This window comes from Erythrolamprus reginae, chromosome 8 (genome assembly GCF_031021105.1).
Source record: "Erythrolamprus reginae isolate rEryReg1 chromosome 8, rEryReg1.hap1, whole genome shotgun sequence".
Taxonomy (NCBI): Eukaryota; Metazoa; Chordata; class Lepidosauria; order Squamata; family Dipsadidae; genus Erythrolamprus; species Erythrolamprus reginae.
Window position 1 is genome coordinate 19,466,284 of NC_091957.1, and position 24,364 is coordinate 19,490,647.

The 24,364-nt window shown below is 39.4% G+C and overlaps 2 protein-coding genes and 1 pseudogene across 5 annotated transcripts in view; 1 reads left to right on the forward strand and 2 right to left on the reverse strand.

Annotated features, from left to right (window-relative positions):
- The first annotated feature begins 1,660 nt into the window (after nucleotides 1-1,660).
- FAAP20 (FA core complex associated protein 20) lies at nucleotides 1,661-8,388 on the forward strand. 3 transcript variants are annotated; one of them, XM_070759120.1, is made up of 3 exons: nucleotides 1,661-1,774; nucleotides 3,724-3,871; nucleotides 5,212-8,388. In XM_070759120.1, exons 1-3 carry the CDS (start codon nucleotides 1,704-1,706, stop codon nucleotides 5,401-5,403), a joined length of 411 nt encoding a protein of 136 aa, XP_070615221.1. In that variant the 5' UTR covers nucleotides 1,661-1,703; the 3' UTR covers nucleotides 5,404-8,388. The 3 variants fall into 3 exon arrangements, with proteins under 3 accessions (XP_070615221.1, XP_070615224.1, XP_070615223.1); XM_070759123.1 differs by lacking the exon at nucleotides 1,661-1,774 and adding an exon at nucleotides 2,979-3,071 and having other exon boundaries at nucleotides 5,212-5,487; XM_070759122.1 differs by lacking the exon at nucleotides 1,661-1,774 and adding an exon at nucleotides 3,445-3,543 and having other exon boundaries at nucleotides 5,212-5,487.
- A 657-nt stretch (nucleotides 8,389-9,045) lies between these two features.
- Nucleotides 9,046-24,364, reverse strand: part of PRKCZ (protein kinase C zeta) — a 97,316-nt gene continuing 81,997 nt past the window's right edge. For both annotated transcript variants that reach the window (XM_070759119.1, XM_070759118.1), the window contains exons 14-20: nucleotides 24,127-24,262; nucleotides 22,999-23,086; nucleotides 21,164-21,283; nucleotides 17,046-17,125; nucleotides 16,615-16,704; nucleotides 12,416-12,531; nucleotides 9,046-11,784 (exon numbers count right to left, since the gene is read on the reverse strand). In XM_070759119.1, coding sequence (XP_070615220.1) covers nucleotides 11,697-11,784; nucleotides 12,416-12,531; nucleotides 16,615-16,704; nucleotides 17,046-17,125; nucleotides 21,164-21,283; nucleotides 22,999-23,086; nucleotides 24,127-24,262 — 718 coding nt within the window. In that variant the 3' untranslated portion in view covers nucleotides 9,046-11,696. The remainder of the gene's footprint in view (nucleotides 11,785-12,415; nucleotides 12,532-16,614; nucleotides 16,705-17,045; nucleotides 17,126-21,163; nucleotides 21,284-22,998; nucleotides 23,087-24,126; nucleotides 24,263-24,364) is intronic.
- Nucleotides 23,794-23,912, reverse strand: LOC139171720 (5S ribosomal RNA; annotated as a pseudogene).

Consider the following 24,364-nt stretch of genomic DNA (forward strand, 5'->3'; position numbering starts at 1 on the left):
TAAAATGACATTTTATGGCTTTCATGTTTTTGCATTCTTGTTTCTACTGACCTTTTGTTTGTTGTATTTTAAGGAACCAAATGTTGAAGAGTATGAATTTTGAATTGAATTGGGGGTTTTGTATGTTTTTCTATTTTCATTTTTGTATTTTTATTGTACCTGGAAGTCATCAAGATTAAGAAACTGTTGGATAGTGGTGGGTTTAAAAAAATAAATCAGATAATCTAGTCAAATCAAAGATAAAATGATTGTTTAACTATTCACTAAGACTGCACTACTTTTAATCTTCTCATGGTTCCTATCTCCCATCTCCTCCCACTTATGACTGTAAGACTTTAACTTGTTGCTTGTATCCTTAAGATTTTTATTAATATTGTTCCCTGGTTGCTTATTTGTACCTGGCCTATAATTATTATTCTTGACAAACTTTTCTTTTATGTACACTAAGAGCATATGCACTAATGACAAATTCCTTGTGTGTCCAATTACATTTGGCCAATAAAGAATTCTAAACTATACTGTAACATGTAAATGTAAGCCATACAATATTCTCTCTCTCATACCACTCTTTAATATCTATCTTTCTGTCTGTCTGTCTGTCTCTGTCCATCCATCCGTCCATCCGTCCATCCATCCATCCATCCTATCATTATCTATCTATAGATTATCTATTCTATCATTATCTATCTATCTATCTACCTACCTATCATCTATCTATCTATCTATCTATCTATCCATCTATCTATGGATCATCTATCTATCCATCCATCCATCTATCTATCTATCTATCTATCCTCTTTATCTATCTCATACGTATCTTTAATATCTATCATCTACCACTGTCTTTATCTTTAAAATATTTATTTATTTATTGGATTTGTATGACGTCCCCTCCAGACTATATAGCAACTATTATAGCATTATACACACACACACATATACACATATACATATATGTTTTCGTAGATTTTCACGGGTACAGGTATGATGGTCTTGGTATATTCGGGTTTCTTCCCGTGTAGGATTTGGAAATATATATATACACTGTATAGTGTGTGTGTGTGTGTGTATATGCTGATCTGTTTCCCTTCGTTTTCACATCAGCAAAAATATGTTACATATATTTATGTACGCATGTATGTACGTACGTATGTATATGTGTATACACACACATACATACACCATATATATACAATATATTTTTGCTGATAAGTGAAAAGGAAGGGAAACAAATCAGCAAAAATATATATTTGTTCAAATGTATATATATTTTATATTGCATCTACATATATATATATATATATATATATATATATATATATATATATAGTGTGTGTATACAATATACAATATATATAGTATGTGTGTGTATGTATGTATATATATATATTTGCTTATATATACATATTTATTAGCTTATAAGCAAATATATATATACATACACACACATACTATATATATTGTATATATAATGCTAAAATAGATGCAATACAAAATCAAATTAAAATTCTGTTATATTAATAGAATACAATATATTATACAGTATATATACCATAGTAAAGAGGGAGAAAAAGCTGAGGTAATTTCACCCACCACACACACCAAGAGGCCCCGCCCCTCTTCCTCCTCCCGCGTGCGCGCGCCCTTTCTTTCCGCCAGCGGAGCGCGAGAGGGGCCGGGACGCGTGTGGCCTGGAGGCGGGAATGGCTGGGCGGCTTGCGGGAGGCAAGCTGAGCCTGAAGCGGCGGCGGGACGATCACGGGGGTGTTCCGGGGTGAGGCGGCGCCTTGGAGGGGGGGGCGGGAGAGGAGGGGTTCCCCACCCCCGGGTTTCTATATTCGGTTTTTAATCTGTGTTTTTGCTTTTGCAAGTACTGTAACTCAAAGCAGCCATCAAGGACTGATCCTCCCCCACGACAACAGCCCTGCGAGGTGGGCTGGGCTGGGCGGAGACAAGAAAGGGGCGGACCCAAAGTCCCCCAGGTGCTTTCAAGGCTTGCTTAGCTCGCCTTTCGCTCGGTTGGGCACCGGGAGAGCGCCTGGGGCTGCTTTCCTCTTTTCCTCTTGTTATTTCTTCCCTCCTTTCTCCTTCCTTCCTTCCTCCCTTCCTTTCTTTCCTTCCTCCTTACTTTTCCTTCCTTCCTTTCTCCTTCCTTCCTTCTTTTTCGTTTTTCCTTCCTTTTTCTTCCTTCCCATCTTTCCTTTTCTCCTTCCTCTTTCTCTTTCCTTCCTTCCTTCCTTCCATTTCCTTCCTCCTTCCTTTTTCATTTTTTCTTCCTTTTCTTTCTTTCCTTTTCTTCCTTTCCTTGCTCTTTCCTTCTTTCCTCCCCTTTTCTCCTTCCATTCCTTCCTTTTCTCCTTTCCCTTTTCTTTCTTTGTTTCTTTCCTTCCTTCCATTCTTTTCTCCTTCTTCCTTTGTCTTTCTTTCAGTCTGTTTCCTTTCATACTTTCCATTTCTCTTTTCCTTTCTGCCTGTTCTTTCACTATCCCTTTTTCCTTTTCTTCCTTTCTCTTTCTCCTTCCTTCCCTTCTCTTTTACCTTCCTTCCTCTCCCATCCTCTCTTCCACTTTTCTTCCTCTCACTATCTTTTTCCTTTTGGTGTTTTGTTTCTCTCCTTCCCTTGTTTCATCCCTCTCCTTCCTTTCTCCTTTTTTTTCTTGCCTTTCCTTTTCCTTACTCTCTCCCTTCCTACTTTCCTCTTTTACCTTCCTCTTCCTTTCTTCCTTTTTTCATCCTTCCAATTTTCCTTCCTCTTTTCTTCCTCCTTCCTTCCTTTTCCTCCTTCCCTCCCTTCCCCTCCCTGCTCACACCACATACAACCCCGAATACAACTCTGCAAAATTTTGCAAGCCTTGTTTGGCAAGGGGTTTTGCAGAGGTCCCCAAACCTGGCTGCTTTAAGACAATATAGAGAATTCTGGGAGTTGAAGTCCACAAGTCTTAAAGCAGCCAAGTTTGAAGACCTCTGCTTTAAAGAGCCAGTGAAGGTCAGCAGACTGCATAAGCTCTTATAAGTCTTTGGATCAGCATGGGAGAGCACTTTCCTGACCCAAAAGTCACTTTTGATCCCAGGTAAAACGCTGAAAAAATCTCAAACAGTTTGCATATTTAAAATTGGGTAGTTTATTTGACAGTCACCCAAAATCTAGAAAAAAAAGGGGGTGGAATACAAGCTTATGCTATAATATTCAAAGGAAGGAAGGAAAGAGAAAGGAAGAAAAGAAAGAAAAAGAAAGAAAGCTTTTTCTCCATTAGTGGTTTCTTGGGATGCATATAGACACATTGTTTTGTAATAAAATGGGAGCTATTGACTTTTGCCAATATTTTTTCAACATCCCAGCCTAATCCACATTCCTGAAGCTTATTGGAAGTCCAGTCCAGATGCCGTCTTGCTTAGTGAAGATGAGACAAAAACTGAATTTATCCAATTCTTTTTCAATGGCTGATTATTCTACTGTAAAGAACCCAACAGAATGCTCTTGCTGCTGCATAGGACATTGTTTCCCAATCGTGGCAGTTTGAAGCTACTAAAGTCAAGAAACGGGTATATTCAGTAATTCAATATTTAGGTTAGGTTTGATTCTAGAATTCCTAGAATAATGAAACTCCTTGTCATACAGGTAGAATGCTACAAACAAGGAAAATACACAACTCCATTTTACAAGCATTTTGAATTGTAATCACACTTTGTTCTGACTTGGAATTGTTAAAATTGTATCCTTAGGACATTTTGCACCAAAACTTCCTGGTTTGAAAATCAAGAGCTAAGTGATGCCGAAACTTCATGGGCTACCTTACTTAGGGCTGTGGATCCACATTTGAATCAATCAAGTTTCCAAAAAGTGGTCAACTTCCCAGATTTTCATCCGAAGGTTAGTATATATATATATTTTTAATTTCTTTATTAATTTTCATAAAAAGACAAACAGACAGACATACATTTAACATATATTTGGGGTTACAATTGCCCCACTTATTTTAGAAGTCTATTTTAGTACAGAAAAAGAATAAACTAATAGTAATTCATAAAGTCAATATAGTAGTTTAAACGAAAAGAAATTTTTTGTTGTGCATGATTTAAGCATTAAAAAAGAAAAGTAAAAAGTAAAATTATTCTAGTACATTTATACAATTCCACATCATTTAATTTTTCATTTTTCCCTCTTATTTAACCATATATAAACTTTATTCCAAATGTTATAAAATTCTGATTCTTCCTGATTATTTAGCCGCCTTGTCATCATATCCATTTTAGCACATTCTAGAATTTTCCTTATTATCTCATCTTCCTTGGGAATATGTTCTCCCTTCCAATTTTGTGTGTATACTATCCTTGCTGCTGTCAATATATGAATGATTAAGAAAAAAAAATATTTCTTATATTTTTGCTTCGTTATACCTAATAAAAAAAATTCTGGAGTTTTCTTTATGTCCTGTAGTGTAATTTCTTTTATCCACTTTTCTATTGTATTCCAATATAATTTAGTTTTGTGGCCTATTTCTCGCTTACATTTCCAACAATTTGGGGACATATTGGGAAACATCTTAGCGATTCTGTTAGGTGGCAGATGCCACCTATAAAACATCTTAATTTGATTTAAAGTCCTACATGGCATTGGACCAGAGTACCTCCAGAACCACTTGCTACCGCACGAATCCCAGCGGCCGATAAGGTCCCACAGTGTTGGCCTTCTCCGGGTCCCGTCGACCAAACAATGTTGTCCGGTGGGCCCCAGGGGAAGAGCCTTCTCTGTGGTGGCCCCAGCCCTCTGGAATCAACTCCCCCCGGAGATTAGAACTGCTCCCACCCTCCTTGTCTTCCGTAAACTACTTAAGACCCACCTATACCGCCAGGCATGGGGGATTTGAGACATCTTTCCCCCAGGCTCATTATAATTTATGTTTGGTATGTATGTGCTGTTTGTTTTTTTTAATCATGATAGGGTTTTTAGTTATTTTTAATATTAGATTTGTGCCATTATAAATAGTGTTTTTATTGTTGTTCTGAGCCGCCCCGAGTCTTCGGAGAGGGGCGGCATACAAATCTAATAAATTGAATTGAATTGAATTAATTCGACTTCTATGCCGCCCAATCCCGAGTAACTCATTTAACGTTCCCTGAAGCAAGGCTGGTCAAAACAAGAGAAAGGAAATTTAAATTCATGCATCCATTGCTGTTAAAAATGCTGAGAGTCTTTCTTTTCTGTTACAGAATCCTCAAACTGAGAATCCTCAACCCTGTCTCGAAATGTTTAATTGCGGAGTGAAGACGTTTGAATGGGTCCCATTTCCAGTTTACTGCCGGGATCGGAAAGCCGTAGATTTAGGAAAGCGTCCAAACTCCACGCCTGGAAAAAACATTCCCGCAGATGTGGCAGACAAAAGCCATTTCCTTGGTCCTTAGGCAAAAATCTCAAAAAATACAGCCAAGGGATATAAAGTTGAAGATTCAAAGGGGCGGGGGGAATGTAACACATTCTATTCAGCTGGAAGATGAAAGATTTGAGATATGTTAGGCCAATCGCCAAGTTCGCCCAGACATTCTTCACTGAGAGATATTCTGAACTATCCCCAAAAAATTTGACTTTCAAAATTATGGAAAAAGGCTCCTTTGCAGAGTGAAAAAGATATGATGACGAGATTAATTCACAAGAATTTATCTTCATTATCTCAAGAGACATAGAAACATAGAAGTTTGACGGCAGAAAAAGACCTAGTCCATCTAGTCTGCCCTTATACTATTTCCTATATTTTATCTTAGGATGGATCTATGTTTATCCCAGGCAGGTTTAAATGCAGTTACTGTGGATTGACCATGTCTGCTGGAAGTTTGTTCCAAGCATCTACTACTCTTTCAGTAAAGTAATATTTCCTCACGTTGCGTCTGATCTTTCCCCCAACTCACCTCAGATTGTGCCCCTTTATTCTTCTGTTCACTTTCCTATTAAAGACACTTCCCTCCTGAACCTTATTTAACCCTTTAACGTATTTAAATGTTTCGATCGTGTCCCCCCCCCTTTCCCTTCTGTCCTCCAGACTATATAGATTGAGTTCATGAAGTCTTTCCTGATAAGTTTGATGCTTCAGACCTTCCACCATTTTTGTAGCCCATCTTTTGTTCTCTCGGGCTCTCTGGTACACTCCTCCCGAAAATTCACAGGTACAAATTTCAGACACACACACGTTTGAAAATTCAAACAATATTCTTTATAATGAAAATTCACTTAAACTAAGCCCTCTTTTTGTATAGCAAAGAGCACTTATCTCCAAACAAACTGGTAATTGGTACAAGTCCCTTATCAGTTCTGTGATACTTAGCTTGCAGCTGTGAGGCAATTCACAGTCCTTCTTTCACAAAGTGAAACACACTTGGCTCTGGTTTAGTTTCAAAGAGGGAAAAAATCAGCACACAAAAGGTCAAAGTCAGTAAAGCAGTCACGAAACACAATCAGATAATCCTCCACAATGGCCAAACCCACAGGCTGCTATTTATGGCCTCACTAATTACCACAGCCCCACCCAACCACAGGTGGCCTCATTTTCTTTGATAATAATCTCTCAGTAGTTGTTGCCTATGCATGCGTGGCTGTATCATTAACTCTTGTTCTGAATCCAAGGAGGAGCTAGATAATTGATCTCCTGAGCTGTCTGCCACACTCTCCTCCCTGTCACTCATGTCTTCTTGGTCAGCGGAGCCTTCATCATCAGATTCCACCGGGGGCAAAACAGGCCTGCAGCATGTGGATGTCTCCCCCACATCCACAGTCCTTGGGGCAGGAGTTGGGCCAGAGCTAACCACAACATCTTTGGACCCGTTCAATTTGATCCATCTCTTTTTGTAGGTGAGGTCTCCAGAACTGCACACAGACACCTGCGGTTTCTCCCATCGGTAGCCAAGAGGATCAGAGCGACATATGCAACTCATATAATATTACGGAACTTAACCTGTTTCCGTGAAAAGTGATTTTAATAAATAAATAGGGGCTTAGGCATCATCAATAAATTGGGGGATGGGATAGGAATAAAATTAATGCTAATGGACTACTACCAGGGGTGGATTGCATTTAACTGCTGCTAGCAGTGTGCTGTCCACACAACTTTGGGTCTCCAGCATGTGCGCCCCCCAGCATTTTTGCTTCTGCGCATACGCATGAAGCAAAATCTCGCAAGGGGAAGCACACGCAAGAGAGACTTCGGCAATTTTTTTGCTTTCACGTATGCGCAGAAGCAAAAAAATGCTGAAATTTCATGCATGCGCACATCCCCTCACAAGATTTTGCTTCCTGTGCATGCGCAGAAGCAAAAATACATTGGGATGTGTGGACACATCCGTCAGAGACTCAAAGCTGAGCGTACAGCTCAATGTTTACTACTGGTGTGGCTTCCTTTACCGTTCTGGTAGGAATCTGCTACCAACTACTATGTGATAGAAAGCAGGTTGTTAGGTGATAAATAGAAAATGTGAAACACTTAAGAATGTCGGGGAATTGTTTCCCTGACAAAGGCGCGAAATGTTAAAATGTCTTGGAATTTTAAAAATATGATTTCAGGAGCTTTTTATTAGCACGAAAGACGGCTGTGCACCCACTCAGATCCCCCCCACACACACAATCATTTAAATGTGAAGAGCAAAGTTATCCCAAACGTGAATGAATCATCAACCAGATAAATAGAAAACCTGTGAAGAATCATTATAAGTAATAAAGTGCCAGTTTAAAAGCAGCAGCAGGAGCTGACTCATATTTCTCAATAATTTTTACAAGGGAATAAATTGAAACAGTCAACATTTTGGAATGATAGGAATGAAGCAAAAAAAAAAAAAAATTAGCCCAAGTTTTATATCTAGCCAAGATTTTATATCCCAATAATGATTTCAGAAATTAGTCATCTCCATCTACCATGTAACCCCGTTAAAAATTGAACAAGATGGTAAGAATTTTTCTACTGCTAAACTAGGGGAAGAATGTGGTAGAAGAATTAGTAGTTACCTGGAAATAGAATAGATTTTCCGTATTAGGAGATAGTTATTTTATCTGCAGATCAAATTATCACAATTGTTTCCAACTGATAGATAATCCATAATGGAGTGTGACCATCATTTTGCTAAAAGCTTATTTGAAAACAAAAATGATGAGATTTTAATCAATGCGTAATATAGAAAACAGTGAGTTGTGACAATTGCAAAAAAAACCTCTCCAAAAACCTAAGGATCCTTTAATGTTTCATTAGCTATTCTTCCAAGACACCATGATATAATTCCAACACGATATACAGATCCTCCTCAACTTTTGAACCCTAAATTTCTGTTGTTGAGATACTTGCTAAGTGTGCTTTGCCCTGTTTCACGATTTTTGTTGATACGTTAAATAAAGCACTTCATTTAAATAAATAACATGGTCGTTGAGCGAATCTGGCTTCCCCATTGCCTTCATCTGTCAGAAAGTGACTCTGGGACACCACAACCATCATAAATACGAATCGGTTGCCAAGCACCTGAATTTTGATCATTTGAGCATGTGGATTCCGCAACTAAATGTGAAAAACTCCTTTTCCACTTTCAGACATTTTATTGTAACTTTAAGTCGATTTACATGTTTACAAAATTTTGATGGGTACTTTATTATGTAGAGGAAAAATAAGTGTTTGTTTTAATAAATGTATTTCAATAATTTGGAGGAATTGAGTTTATATCATCAGCTTGTTGGAATTAATAGGACAAGTGTGGGGGGAAAAATCACTATTAAAGCATAGTTTTACAACTGCACTGACCGTTCTGATTTAATGCAGATTGAACTTAACAAACCTTTGCGTGGTTAAAGAGAAATACAAATTCTTGTAAAGTAAATTAAGAGTTCAGGTTTGAACTCAGTTTTTATTAGAATAGTTCTTTCCAGACAGTTTGAAGAGATCAACTCTGTTTGAAGAAATCAAATGGAACAAAATAGATTAGGTGTGCAGAATGTATGGAACTGAAACATGGTAAGAAAACATGGTAATCCATCCGAGAAAAGTATATTATTTTTGCTTAATGAAAACAGTCGGAATATTTTCATTAAAGTCTTTAATAGATGTGCAAGAATATAAATGATCTTAGCTGTTTAACTGGTTAGGATACCATCTTCTGCACAAACTGGCCAAAGATCTCAAACTAGTTAATTATACAAAACTACAAGAACATATTTTACTGTTTTACAATCATTAAATTAGCTAGAGTGTTTTCATTTACATTTCATTTACATAACTAAGACAATGATATCGTTACCAGCTCCATTTGCAATATATTAAGGATTTTTTTTAAACCACACATTTAATTACATCCTTCATTTTTTTCTTTTTAATTTATAAAACAAGAACTTTATATAAAAAATTTTTCCCCCTTCATCATGAACAGAACATTATACATCGCACACGAGAGCAGCAACCGACTTGTAACCAGTAACGTATTTGGCAACACAGCAACATTGTAAAATGCCTTAAATTGTAAATAAATCAAGGACTTGGTTTTTTTGATGCCTGGGACCAAGTGTGTATCTAAGTCCTCCTTTTGGACAGTATACAAAGTTCAGAGCAAAAGTATTATTTTCACGGTTTTTGCAAACCCTTTGCTCCAGAATCTGATGGCATCTGATTGGTCACATGGCGTACAAAAACCAGCTGCTCGGATGTAAATCGAAGGGGAAGAGAGAGAGAGATACACAGCAGTGATGAAAATACTGGATTTGTCACTCAGAAGGAGGGGGGAGTTAGGATACTCATTTTTCAAGCTTCGCTTTAAAAGCAAAGTAGCTTGGTTATTTAAATCCCGAGCACCGGAGGAAAAACCAAAAAATAGTTCTAGCTGAATTATTAAGTGCTGGTTAGAACAGACTTTCAAGAATCTTGCTGAAAAACAAAACAGACGCGTTTCAAGAACTCGGCCTGGGAGTTCTAAACATTTTGTTATTGTGTATGTGCTTTAATTAGTGGCCAAGCTAAGGGGAGAGAATCCAAAAAAAAAAAGAAGAAGAAGAAATTTAACCAATGGTTCTTGGCCAGATTTATCCACCTTTCAGGTTTGGCCATCTTAATCCTAGCATCTTATGGCTGCGAATGGACATAAGGTCTCGGGTACAGCAACCAATGCAATATTATATCCTGAGAAACCTAAACCAAAGTCGTTTGATATCTATCAAGTCATAACATTAATGGGATTTTTAAAATTCCTATCTGCCATTATAATGGATCCGTACAGTGATAATTTTTTTTTTTTTAAAAAACCCTTATTCTCCAAAACTGCAACCGACCCAACATTATTTGTAAAGGGCTATGGCATTAGATTAGCAATATGCACTGGTTCAGTCTGAAATGCATCGAATTTTCTTTACATTCCAAAAATTTAAAATCTGGATGAAACACCCCAAAGATAAAATAATGGACATTTTTATATCCAGATAATATTTTTTTTAAACCATGGTCACCTTTCCCATCAACAAGTTGCTGTTTTGATAGTATTTCATTTACCAAAACAATGTCTGGGAGAAGTAACATTTCCAAGCAGTCGTTCTTAAGTGGGAGGTGTGCTTTATCAGGAAAAAATATGTATGTTGATGGATATCTTAGAATTATCCTTTTTTTTCCCCCAAATTTTTTTTAAGGCTAAGCTCTATTACATTTCCATTGTTCCTTTTGAATATTGCATTGATAAAAATATTATTCAAAAATCTAGTATACAACATAAGTCATTGTAGGCACTGCTCAAGTATTTTCATAAATCCACCATGTGCAAATTTAAATTTTCTGATGAAATTTTGGTAGTATCTATATATATATATATATATATATATATATTTCTCCCATGCTCAGCATAATCCAGAATGTTTAAGATGCTAAATTCTAATTTTTGGAATTGTTATTGCTAAGATTCCTGTCCATTCTGAGACCATGATTAATATTAGATAGCAGCTGTTAGTTGTAGGTTCCATGTGTAAAATACTTCTTTGTTTTCAATAATCAGAAACTTAACAGGGTTCATCAAACGTTCCAAAAAAATGGAATAATTTAATGTAGATTATCTATTTAGGCACTTAAAAATACTGTACCCAAATTAGTTTTAACATTGCTAATACAACACAACCCCATTTCTATTTATTTAGCAAGTGTGCGTAATACATGTGTGCCTACACAGATGTGAATGTACACACACACATACAGACCCACGCACACACTGAGAAGACATGTAGGATAGGTACCACTTGTGAGAAAAAAGGCATCTAAAGTTAAGCTTCAACACCACAAGCAATTGTATTCCGGATGTTTGACTGTTGTTTTTTTTTAATAGGAGGCTGTTGCATGGAAAGGTCCATTAGAAGTGGGCTACTTTCAACGTGATCTGAAATCTCTCCCCAAGGATGCAACAAACCATCATTGACCACCACCCCCTGGTTGAAGCAGGCACGGAGTGCAGAATCCATGAAGCCAGCTCTGCCAGTTCCCCCGGAACTTTAAAAATAAAAAAAGGAAAGAGAGGAAGCCACCCACCCGAAGAAGAATCACGTTATCTTGATTTTTCTCAGCGGCCATTTTATCATTTGGTCTCCGTTTCAAAACCTTAACGGTGGCCCCGCCCCAGGCCTTGCATGCATATACTGTAGTTCAGGATTAAATGTCCGAGTGCATTCATTATTATTTTCTTTTTTTCTCTCTCTCTGTGCCTCTTTCTCATACGGTTTCCTCGGTTGATAGCATCAATGGATTAATATATTCAAATCCTTCAAACTCCGACTGGTCTATTCTTTTTATTACATCTCTGGGGACAAGAAGAAGAAGAAGAAGAATTAACGTTCGTCCGTAACAACTTATCAAAGGGCTACAAACTGAATGGGCAGAGCATGGTCAAAATGAACAGGGGGGATCATGTTTTCTTTGCCATCATCAACCTTTGTGGGTCTGCACTGCTTTCGGTTTTTGTGGATAAGCAGTGCAACTGGTGGGAAATATACTGGAAGGAAGGAAGGAAGGAAGGAAGGAAGGAAGGAAGGAAGGAAGGAAGGAAGGAAAGAAGATAGGAAGGAAGGAAAGAAGATAGGAAGGAAGGAAAGAAGATAGGAAGGAAGGAAGGAAGGAAAGAAGATAGGAAGGAAGGAAGGAAGGAAGGGAAAGAAAGAAAGAATCTAAACCAGAATAACTCTTCCATAACAGGAGAGACATGGTGGCATCCCTTCACTGAAAACGTTTTAATATGGGCAGCAGTTCTATGGTGGTGAATCAATCCTGCTTTGGGAAAAATTGGGACTAGAACTGCCTTTTTCAGCCGTGGCTTGCTGGGGAATTCCGGGTGTGTTGCAAATCCACGCAGTTTAAGGTCGATGAGGTTGAGAAATACTGCGCTGTGCAACTTCAAAGTTCTCTGATTCAATGCTAACCCCAAGGACACTTACTCATCATCGGGAGTTAACTGCACAGGTTCACTGGTGAACTGGGTATCAAAGTTATCCAAGCCATAATCATCTGTGATCTGAGGCTGAAACGGCGGCGTGGCCTGCTTCTTTTCCAGCTGAGTTGAGAATGGGGTGAAAAGAAAGACAAAAGAGAGGAAATTGTGTAAATAAAATTCACCTCATGGTAGTTAACTATCACATACCGTATTTTTCGGAGTATAAGACACATCTTCCCCCACAAAAAAGAGGCTGAAAATTTGGTCTTATACTCCGTACCTTTTTTTTTTAAAAAAAAAAGGTTTCTCCCTCCAGCCCTAATGAGGTGCTAACGATATTCATAGCTCTTATATAGTTACAGTTATAGTTTATAGTTTATTAGATTTGTATGCCGCCCCTCTCCAAAGACTTGGGTGGCTTACCAGCTTGCAGGCTTTTTTCCATTGCTAATCGCTCCAAATATGGTTTTTTCCAGCCCTAACCCCAGGGGATAAAATAATGTACTGAAGCTGACCAGACTAAAGCAATATTGGGCAGCCGCCGGTACGCTTGGCATCGCTGTTCCAGTAGCAGTGTCGGTGACCTCCACACAAAATTTTCCTTCCACGCATGCACGGAAGCAAATAAACCAGTGAAAATTGCCAAAAGCTCGCACGAGGACGCTTGCACATGCAGGATTTCGGCGATTTTCAGACTTCCTTTGCTTCTGCGCATGCGTTGAAGCAAAGAAATAGGCGGAAATCGCACCGACCTCCGGGACCGATCTGGTAGGAAAAGGGAAGTGCGCCCATCACTGGACTAAAGGTGCTCGCCAGATGAATACCTTCTAGGCAGATTTCCCCCCCCCCTATTTTCCTCCCCCAAAACTAAGGTGCGTCTTATACTCTGAAAAATATGGTAGTCAACAAAAGAGGCAGTTCCAAAGAAAGGGCATTTCCTATCTCAGTGATGGCAAATCTTTTTTTCCTCGGATGTGAAAAGATCATGGGCCCACACTGTTGCACATGTGCGAATTCAATGCCTGGAGAGGCCGGAAATGGCCTGTTTCCCGACTTCTGGTGGGCCCAGTAGGCTTGTGTTTTGTCCTCCCCAGGCTCCAAAGGCTTCCCTGGAGCTGGGGGAAGCCAAAAACGCCCTCCCAGGGCCTCTGTATGAGTCAAAAATCAGCTGGCTGGCACACAGATGCACATTGGAGGGCACCAGCTCACGTGCCAGCAGATATGGCTCTGCGTGCCACCTGTGGCATCCGTGCCATAGGTTTGCCATCACTGGCCTATCTCTTCCGTGTACCTTTTCGGATCAAGATGGAGGAGAGGCCAGAAACAGGCAGTGTCTCTCAAAGAATCAGAAATGAAGAATTAATCTGCTCAAAAGAGAATTTTTGATATATTACAACCTCTCTTGGTGACACATTTTGAGTTAGGCACCAAAATGCATTTGAAAATGTTTCAGTGGTTCTGGAAGAGAAACAGGGTCCCTAGGTACTACCGTGCCAAATTTTGGCTTGCTCTACCCAAGTCTTCACATCTTTACAGCTGCATCCATGAAGTCGAAAAAAAAGTTATGTGAATCAATCATGTATTTTTTAAGGAGCATCGAAACTGGTTTGTGCAGACTTGGAAATAAGGTTGCGGAGTTTGCCAATGCTGGTGTGTAATTTGAGCAAGTGACAAAGCCTTCATGACTGTTTTTCATTTAGCACCTGCTGACTCTGTCGGTCTCCAAGGGGGCCAGTGGCTGTCCTGTTTTACCCTTGAAATACACCGACAGATTCAGGGTCATCCAAGGAGTTTCCCCAGCTGAGTAAGGATCTGTAACCGTCGGTTTCTTCTAAGTCTTTCTTGGCAGTTAGCATTAGCATTTAGACTTGTATACTGCTTCACAGTGCTTCACAGCCCTCTCTAAGCAGTTTATAGAGAGTAAGCATGCGTCCTCATTTTACTGATCTTGTAAGGATGGAAGGCTGAGTCAACCTTGAGCCTACTGAGATTTGATCTGCCAAACTGCTGGCTGCCGGTGATCAGCAGAAGTAGCTTGCAGTACTGCACTCTAACCACTGCACCACCGAGACTCTTGACATTGGTTCCTTGTTGATTTCCTTCTGTCAAAACTGGCTTTGAAAGAAGGCAGGAAAATTCGGATCCTTCTTATTCTTGGACTCGGCAAAAGCAAATGCATCAAGCCAGGAGCAAATAGCTGAGCAATTGTTTGATCAGCCAGACATAATAGAAGCACACAATAATTCTGATTCAGCACCAATTCAGACCTTGTTGACTTCTCAGTTGTCTTAGAGCAGAGGTCCTCAAACTTGGCAACTTTAATAAGACTTCTGGACTTCAACTCCCAGAATTATTCTGGGAGGATTCTGGGAGTTGAAGTCCGCAAGTCTTAAAGTTGCCAAGTATCAAACTTGGTCAAGTGCCATCCCAAAGAAGATCTGAGGAGACGATGCAAGGAGAGGAAATAAGGGAATGAGAAATTGCCACAAAAGGAAGCAGAAGTAAGTTTGTCTCATGTGGGAGCTGGTTGTACGGATATGCAAAGTTTGAGGTTGGTTGTGGGTCTAATTGAGCTACAATAATGATAAAACCACACTCGTCGTTATATATTGTTGTGGTTAGCTCTGGCCCAGCTCCTGCCCCAAGGACTGTGGATGTGGGGGAGACATCCACATGCTGCAGGCCTGTTTTGCCCCCCCCCGGGAATCTGCTGATGAAGGCTCCTCTGACCAAGAAGACATGAGTGACAGGGAGGAGGAGAGTGTGGCAGACAGCTCAGAAGGAGATCAATTATCTAGCTCCTCCTTGGATTCAGAACAAGAGTTAATGATACAGCCACACATGGGGAGAGCGATGCATAGGCAACAACAACTGAGAGATTATCAAAGAAAATGAGGCCACCTGTGGTTGGGTGAGGCTGTGGTAATTAGTGAGGCTGCTATAAATAGCAGCCTGTGGGTTTGGCCATTGTGGAGGATTATCTGATCCTTGTGTTTCCTGACTGCTTTACTGACTTTGACTTTTTGTGTGCTGATTTTTCCCCACTTTGAAACTAAACCAGAGCAAAGTGTGTTTCACTTTGTGAAAGAAGAAGGACTGTGAATTGCCTCACAGCTGCAAGCTAAGTATCACAGAACTGATAAGGGACTTGTACAAATTACCAGTTTGTTTGGAGACGAGTGCTCTTGGCTATACCAAAAGAGGGCTTAGGTTAAGTGAATTTTCATTATAAAGAACATTGTTTTGAATTTTCAAACGTGTGTGTGTCTGAAATTTGTACCTGTGAATTGTTGGGAGGAGTCTACCAGAGAGCCCCACAGAACATATATTATGGTGTATTGTGTTATGGTTTGTTCAGAATGGCCACTGTAAAATTGATATGATGATGATGTCCGTCCATCGTGTTCGAAGAGGACGTTGACATCTAACAGGTTGTAGGGCTGTCCTCGATGTGTCTGCAGGTGGCTGGTAAGGCCTAAATGGGCACAAAATGTTCCGCCACGTATTGGGCAAACAAGTGGGGGCCCCATTGTTGCAGCATTTGCAACTCTGGCTTTGCGGAGTGCTTGCTTCTCTTCTGCTATGGCTGTTCTTTTGTCCTCAGATATCTGGCAGCTTTGGTGGATCAGCATGCGCCATGTTGATCAATCTTGTGCCAGGGTTTCCTGATATATAACTGAGCCGAGGTGGCGCAGTGGGTAGAATGCAGTACTGCAGGCCACTAAAGCTGACTGTAGATCTGTAGGTCAGCAGTTCAAATCTCATCACCGGCTCAAGGTTGACCCAGCCTTCTATCTTTCCGAGGTGGGTAAAATGAGGACCCAGATTATGGGGGCAATAGGCTGGCTCTGTTAAAAAGTGCTATTGCTAACAAGTTGTAAGCCACCTTAGTCTAAGGAGAAGGGCGGCATAAAAAATAAATAAATAAATAAAAATAGAATGATGTCTGAACCAAGTCTTTCAATCTGCAGTCCCTCATTCATTCTGCCAGGTCGCCAGTGGTTCTAATAGTTACACTATCTCTTGCTTCTTGCAAATATTGTAAACAATCTTCACGGCGACATCAGAGTTGATGGTATTATGATATGCGTGACATCACCTGCCCCTCCCATTAAGTGACATGCTGCTGTAAGTGCAAAAGAACGGCTCAGACACACCAGCACAAAACCGAAATCGGGGTGAAAAAAAGTTAAAATGCATTACCAGATCCCAGTCTATGCTGCGAAAGAATGTGTGTGACTTGATTTCAGAAAATCCTGTCTGGGGTTGGCATCCGAGCCTCTCTTTGGGATCCTAGGAGGAAGGATAAAGTTAATTTTCCCACGACTACATTAAATCACAGGTTGTTTGTGAAGACGAAGTCTGAAGACGATATTCTTTGAAAACAAATTTGCCTTTATAAAATCACCAAGTTCATCTAACAATTCTGTTTCCCTACATTCCCCCCCCCCCACTTTACGAGTTAAAGAATAGAATACAGAAGAATTATTTTAGTGTATTTTGCCCTGGTTTGAACACTGTTCAAAGCAAGATTTAATGAATAAACCACAAGGATAACAGAAGGTACTGAAGACAAAAAAGTGCTTTTGTGCTTAATGGGGATGGAGGGGGTAGGCAAAATATTGTAGACCTACCTTATTTAAAAATCCTTTCAAAACATGAGAGGCCTTAACTGAAAGGAATCTTGGGATTCGGATTGGTTTTTCAAGGATAACTGTTAAAAAGTTTTGGAAAGAGAAAATATTATGTTCCCCAATACATATAGTAATCATTTTAAGTCTATGTAAAATGCAACATCCCTCCAGCTGCAGGGCAGAATGACCTTGACTCTCCAGAGAAAGGAATGTTGTTTTGACTATCTCTCCCCACTTACACAATCCTCCCTTCCAGTTTCCCACAGCACTAAATGTAGCAGGCCTGATGATCCAAGACCCAAGATGGGTTACAGACTATTAAACGGAGAGTTTTGCCTGTTATATTGACACCATTTATGTCAATTGCATAACTACTCAAATTTGGGAAATTGACACAGATCACATAAATTCAGATTTAACAGACATTTGGATTTAATGGACTGTGAGATTTTACTGTATAGTAAAACTTGTACTAACATGAATCACATAGATGAATTAATTGATGAATATGTATTGAAGGAGGCAGAGCTGTCATTGGTGAAGATAAATTATCCGGATTAAATAAGGAAAGGGCGTTGGTGAGCTACCAGGTTTAAAAAAAAATTAAAATTGGATCGAAATGGATTCTAGTGTTCTAGACACATTTAAGAAGATATATATATATATATGTAGATTGTTCTGAGTTCAGGTTTTGCCCCGTGTAATATTTTGAGTGTCTATGCGACGTTTCGGTGAAATCACATTCACCATCATCAGGCTGAAGTTTCAAGCTTCGTGCTGTTGTAAATATGGAATGTTTGCAACTGCCATTTCTTCCTTGTATATACACTATATACAAGGAAGAAATGGCAGTTGCAAACATTCCATATTTACAACAGCACGAAGTTTGAAACTTCAGCCTGATGATGGTGAATGTGATTTCACCGAAACGTCGCATAGACACTCAAAATATTACACGGGGCAAAACCCGAACTCAGAACAATCTACATACATATACCCGTGAAAATCTACGAAAACAAATATATGTATGTATGTATGTATGTATGTATGTATGTATGTATGTATGTATGTATGTTTGTTTGTTTGTTTGTTTGTTTGTTTATTTATTGGATTTGTATGCCGCCCCTCTCCGCAGACTCGGGGCAGCTAACAACAGTAATAAAACAGTGTATATCAATAATCCAATACTAAAAACAGTTAAAAACCCATTATATAAAAACCAATCATACATACAGGCATACCATGCATAAAATTTTAAAGGCCTAGGGGGAAAGTGTATCTCAGTTCCCCCATGCCTGGCAGCAGAGGTGGGTTTTAAGCAGCTTACGAAAGGCAAGGAGGGTGGGGGCAATTCTAATCTCTGGGGTTATCATACACAGTTATTCAGTATTTTGTAATTAATAAGTGTAGAACTGCTGGTACATTCAGATAAGGCATCAATAATGCCAATAAAGGTGTTCAAAATGTGATGTAGTCTCATAAGTTCAAAAAAGCATCCCTTACAAGAATGCCTTTTAATAACTTCAGCTAGAATTTCAACAGGAAGTGCTTCGTAGAGCAGGGCTCTCCAACCTTGGCAACTTTAAGATTTGTGGACATCAATTTCCAGAATTCCTCAGCCAGCTTTAGCTGGCCGAGGAATTCTGGAAGTCCACAAGTCTTAAAATTGCCAAGGTTAGAGACCCCTGTCCTAGAATATAGATATCTGAACCTTTTGATAAATCTTTCAGGATTCTGTCAGCTGAATGAATGTCTGTCAAGCATTTCAGTAGGAGGGTCCCTACTATGCAGAACCCCAAAACTAAACCACACCCGGGTACCACTCTTAATTCACTTTAAGTTTAATTGGATTTGTATGCCGCCCCTCTCCGAGGACTATGGATGGGACTAATTAATGGGACTATGGCAATATTTGCATGTTAATTGTAGTTCTGAAGTTAACTACAATACACAGGCACTTGCTTGGCTCATTCCTTGGCACAATTCAAATGCCAATTCTTCTCAGAGTGATCCTTCTAGAAATTAGCAAAAAGGTAGAGAAAGCATGTCCTGAATAACCTTCCCTATGAAATATAGAAATCTTTGGGGCTAAATAAAGAATATGCGTATTAAAAAATCAGTAGCTGGTGTGTAAAAAGATGGAAGTCTTGGCAGCAGACAATTCTTGGCTTCAGTAAGGCAATTTTCTATCTGTCCTGCAATTTCATTTCAATGAGCATTAGGTACAACAGCTGGGTATATGATTAAGGCTCAATTTAGGATATTTTACACTATTTGTAGTCCAGGGTGGAACTGTGGTGTGTTTGGAACTCTCTGAGCTTAGGGGCTCACTATGCATGCGTCGCCATCTTGTTTTGGCCTCCCTCCCCCCATCCCCCGTGGCACCAGGCTCAAGCTCTGCATCAGCCAGCAAAGCCGGCTGCCTGGGAAAGCCCTGCGCTGGCCAGCAAAGCCGACTGGCCGCCAGAGAAGCGGAGAGAGAGAGAAGTGGAGAGAAAAAAGAAAAGGGAAAGAGAAGGGAGAGGGAGGGAAAGAGAAGTGGAGAGGAAGGAAGGAAGAGAGAGAAAAGGGAGAAAGAGGGAGAGGGAGAGAGAAAGGGAGGAAGAGAGGAAGGAAGGAAGAGAGAAATATAAAGGGAGAGAGGGAGGGGAGGAAGAGTGTAAGAGGGAGGGAAAGAGGGAAGAGAGGAAGGAAGAGAGAGAGAGAAAAAGAGAAAAAAGTGGAAGGAAGGGAGAAGGAAAGGAAGGGAGAGAGAGAGAGAAAGAGAGGGAGAGAGAAAGGGAGGGAGAGAGGAAGAGAGAAATATAAAGGGAGAGAGAGAGGGAGGAAGAGAGTAAGGGAGGAAGAGAGTAAGGGAGGGAAAGAGGGAAGAGAGGAAGGAAGAGAGAGAGAGAGAAAAGTGGAAGGAAGAGAGAAGGAAAGGAAGGGAGAGGGAGAGAAAGAGAGGGAGAGAGAAAGGAAGAGGAAGGAAGGAAGAGAGAAATATAAAGGGAGGGAGAGAGAGGGAGGAAGAGAGTAAGAGGGAAGAGGAAGAAAGAGAGAGAGAAAGAGAGAAAAAAGTAGAAGGAAGAGAGAAGGAAAGAAAGGAAGGGAGAGAGAGAGAAAGAGAGAGAGAGAAAGAAAATCAAAATCTAGTTTGAAACTAACTCAACTATTTAAGTGGCATTTTGATATTTAGCAGAGTTGCCTCATTCTGAAGTCATTGTTATAGACACACAGTATTTTATTTTGAAATTCTCTGAGGCAAAATATGGTGGGTTTTTTAAAAACCAAAATATCTTTACTGCAGATTAAGATCAGTAAAACAATATCAATCATCCAATTTCTTAATATACTTTAAATTTCATGTCTCTCAGCTGCGTAAAAACCTTTGGTAACTTATAATTAAAAAGAAAAATAACAAACATCAAAAAAAAAACGCAGGCTACTGAAAAACAACATGACTATGGAATGATGGTAAAAGATATATTTAGATGTTGTTTAATATTAGGATGTATTAATTCGTAAAATTGGATTAGAATTTTAGAACTATATAGAATTACATAGGTAAAATTATAGGATAAATAAGGGGCTTATGATATGTACTGTATGATTTGATGACTTTGCATTATGAATTTAAAATATACTTGGAAATGTAGAAGATTGATGAAAGTTAATAATAGTAAATGCTAAGTGCCTGAAAATTAATTGAGCTTGGAAATATTGAATGAAATTATAGAAAAGTAAATATGGAAATATATTAATTGATGCATTGGTGTTGAGATAGGTTTTCATAGTATTATTAGATTACTATAATACTATGATAAATATTTAAGAAATGAAGATTTTAAAGCATGGATTTATTAATAGTTGTGTTTTTGGTTTTGCTGGTTGTTTTAGTTTTAATAGTAATAGATTTTGGTTTTGTGTTATTATTAATTTCTTTTAATTAAAAAAAAGGGATTTTTTTTCATTCATTCATTCATTCATTCATTCATTCATTCATTCATTCATTCATACTTTTATGCAGCCTGGTCCAAAAGGGACTGCCGCTCAGACACTATACTTTTCCGCCCACACCGAAAAAAAATTAGAGGGAACACTGTCCGTCAGTCTCATTACATTAAAAAATACTGTACCTTGGAAGAGGTAATCTTCTGTGTTCATATCTGGATTGTCAGTAATAATATCAAAAGGAGATCTTCCTGCCATCATTTCAAACATGAGGACACCAAGGGCCCACCAATCCACACTGAATCCTGTAAAAATATATAAGAACAACGTGTTTTCAATAAAAGATTTCAGGTTACGGAGCTGCTTTCGTATGCAGAATAGCACTTTAAATCCTTAAGTATACTAAAGCAGTAACAGAGGTATTGATTGAGATGAGTGGCTATAGAAAGGAGAGGGAGGGAGAGAAGGAGGGAAGGAAAGGAAGGATGGAACAGATAAAGAAGAAAGAAAAAGAAAGAAAAGAGAGTGAAAGAAAGAAAGAAAGAAAGAAAGAAAGAATGAAATGAAACGAGGGACTCTTCAGGGAAGATTTTAGTGTTGTACAAGGGCTGTTCTCTCTCTCTTCTGTCTCTGTCTCTCTGTGTCTGTGTGTAATGGAGAACATAAAAACAACCAGAACAAAAAAATTAATTCAGACTTCCTGCACTGTTACTTTGCAACAATGCCATGAACGATTGCTTCAAAGCAACAGGATAAATTTAAGGTGGGGTGGGTTTTTTTTTTAAATGCTTAAAAATTCAAACCTAGCGGCAAGCATCAATTCCATAAGTATTGTGGCTGTCGGAAGTGTGTCTCCAACCCAATTATCTTAATCCTGTTAAAATTTTGGTTTGTGAAAGAGCAATATTTTTCCCAAAGGGAAAAATACAAAAGGAGACTTTACAGTATCCAGAAGTGGACGTCACATATAATAACAACTGATTCACCCGCAGAACTGAAAATGTGAGAACGCCTTCTGCACGGCATCATAAAAATTGGCGATTACATAGGATGGGATATCACAAGGGTGGGTGAGTGGGCCCAGCCATTGGTCAGAACTACTGCTGGTGGACCCAAACCAGTGTGTTGTTGAATTGTTTTTAAAGATTTATTTATTTATTTATTTATTTATTTATTTATTTATTTATTTATTTATTTATTTATTTGATTGATTGATTGATTGATTGATTTGATTTGATTTGATTTGATTAGTATGCCGCCCCTCTCCGTAGACTCGGGGCAGCTAACAACAACAATGAAACAACATGTAACAAATCTAATATTTAAAATAATTTTTCAAAATCCTTATTTTAAAAACCAAACATACAAACATACTTAATTAGGATTTTAGATATTGCTCGTTTTTTCCTTGACTTCTTTTTATTGCTATTGCTATGGTTATTGTAATTTAATACTGTTGCGAGCCACCGTGAGTCCTTTGGGATTGGGCAGCATAGAAGTCAAATTAAACAAACAAACAAAACAAACAAACAAACAAACAAAACTATCTTTGCAGCCTTTTACAATAAAAATGTGGTAGCAATGGTATGAAGTTCCATTAAAGACCCACTAGGCTTAGCTAGCAATAAGTTATTTGCCAGAAGGCTTTTGACAACATTGACCAGCCTTCCAAAGTTCATTCTCTGAGACTCCGTCAAAACTGATTTAGTTTAGTTTAGTTTAGTTTAATCAGATTTGTATGCCGCCCCTCTCCGCAGACTCGGGGCGGCTCACAGCAAAGACTGGAAACACTTCGTCACAAAGTATGAAGGTGGGCCAGTTTCTTCATCCTTCAACATTTTGAACACTGCTCCGCTCTTTTCTGCTCCAGAACACAATAAGGAACTAAGAGATGCTTCTGTTGGGTTCGGCCCCTGTTTAACGTGTAAAGACATTAACACAAACACACATCTGTAATCACTCTGGATGAGCAGACTTTGCGGTCTCTACATCATTACGTATGCTCTACATAGCAACTCACCGTATTCTTCTCCTCGGAGAATCTCTGGAGCGATGTAATTCGGCGTTCCACAGAAAGTGCTGGTCGTGTCGCCAGGGCCCAATCCTTCCTGCAAAAATGAAACCATTGCAGCATGTCGGTGAAAGAGAAAAATGGTTTTCTGGGAATTAAGATTAACAGAGTTGAGAGGGACCCTGTAAGTCATCTAGTCCAACCCTTCCCATCCAGGCAGACCCTACACCATTTCTGACAGATGGCAGTCCAGTCTCTTCTTGAAATCCTCCAGTGATGAAGCTCCCATAACTTCTGTTCCATGGGTTGATTGCTGCCACTGTTAGAAAATTCCTCCTTTTTTCCAGGTTGAATCTCTCCTTGGTCAATTACCACCCATTATTCCTTGTCTGGCCTTCAAGTGCTTTTGAGAATAATTTGACTCCCTCTTCTTTGTGGCAGCCCCTCAAATATTGGAAGATGCTATCCTGTCTCCCTTGGTCCTTCTTTTCATACCTTCCAGTCTCCTAATTATCTTGGTTGTTCTTCTCTGCACTCTTTCTAGAGCTATACACTTTTTTGGCTTTATGCTGTAAAGGCTATAGACCTCCTCTGTTCTCAGCAATAATTCTAGACACCTCCTTCCTGTGTGGGTCATTTTTCTTCTTTACAGATTAACAGAATGGGAAGGGACCTTGCAGGTTATCTAGTTCAACTCCCTGCCCAAGCAGGAGACCCTACATCTGCCCCTACTTAGGATCGAACTCACAACCTCCTGATTGTGAGGTGAGAGCTCTTACTTCAAGGCTACAGCCAATTGGGATAAGCCTGCAGCACCCTGTATTCCCAGGCAGTCTCCCATCCAAGTAGTAGCTAGGCCTGACCCTGCTTAGTTTCCGAGATCAGATGGGACCGGGCGCCTTCAGGGTAGTATGGCCATCTCTTGGCCTTTCACGCCACTCTAAAGAACAGAGGAATCTCTCTTGGCTTCCGGCTGCCCAATACAAGATCCCTTTCAAGACCAGGGTGAAAAAATCTCTCCAATGATGGGAAGGGCTCTGTTGATTTCAACAAAGGAAGAAATCCATCTTCAGTCTTGGCCATCTGTACAAATCAGGTTCCAATTCTTAAGGAGGCCGATCCCCTGACTTGATTTACCTTACACATGCCATAATCTGTTAGCTTGATGTGGCCCTCGGTATCCAGGAGAACATTATCCAGTTTTAAATCTCTGTAGATGATACCTCTCTCGTGGAGGAAGTTGAGAGCGATGCAGATTTCAGCAGCATAAAATCTGAAAGGAAAAAAAAAATGCAATTTTACTCCTTCAGGCCATTTAGCAGTTTCATTTAATTTGCAAGCTTTCAATGCTCCCACATATACCGTACTTTTTCAG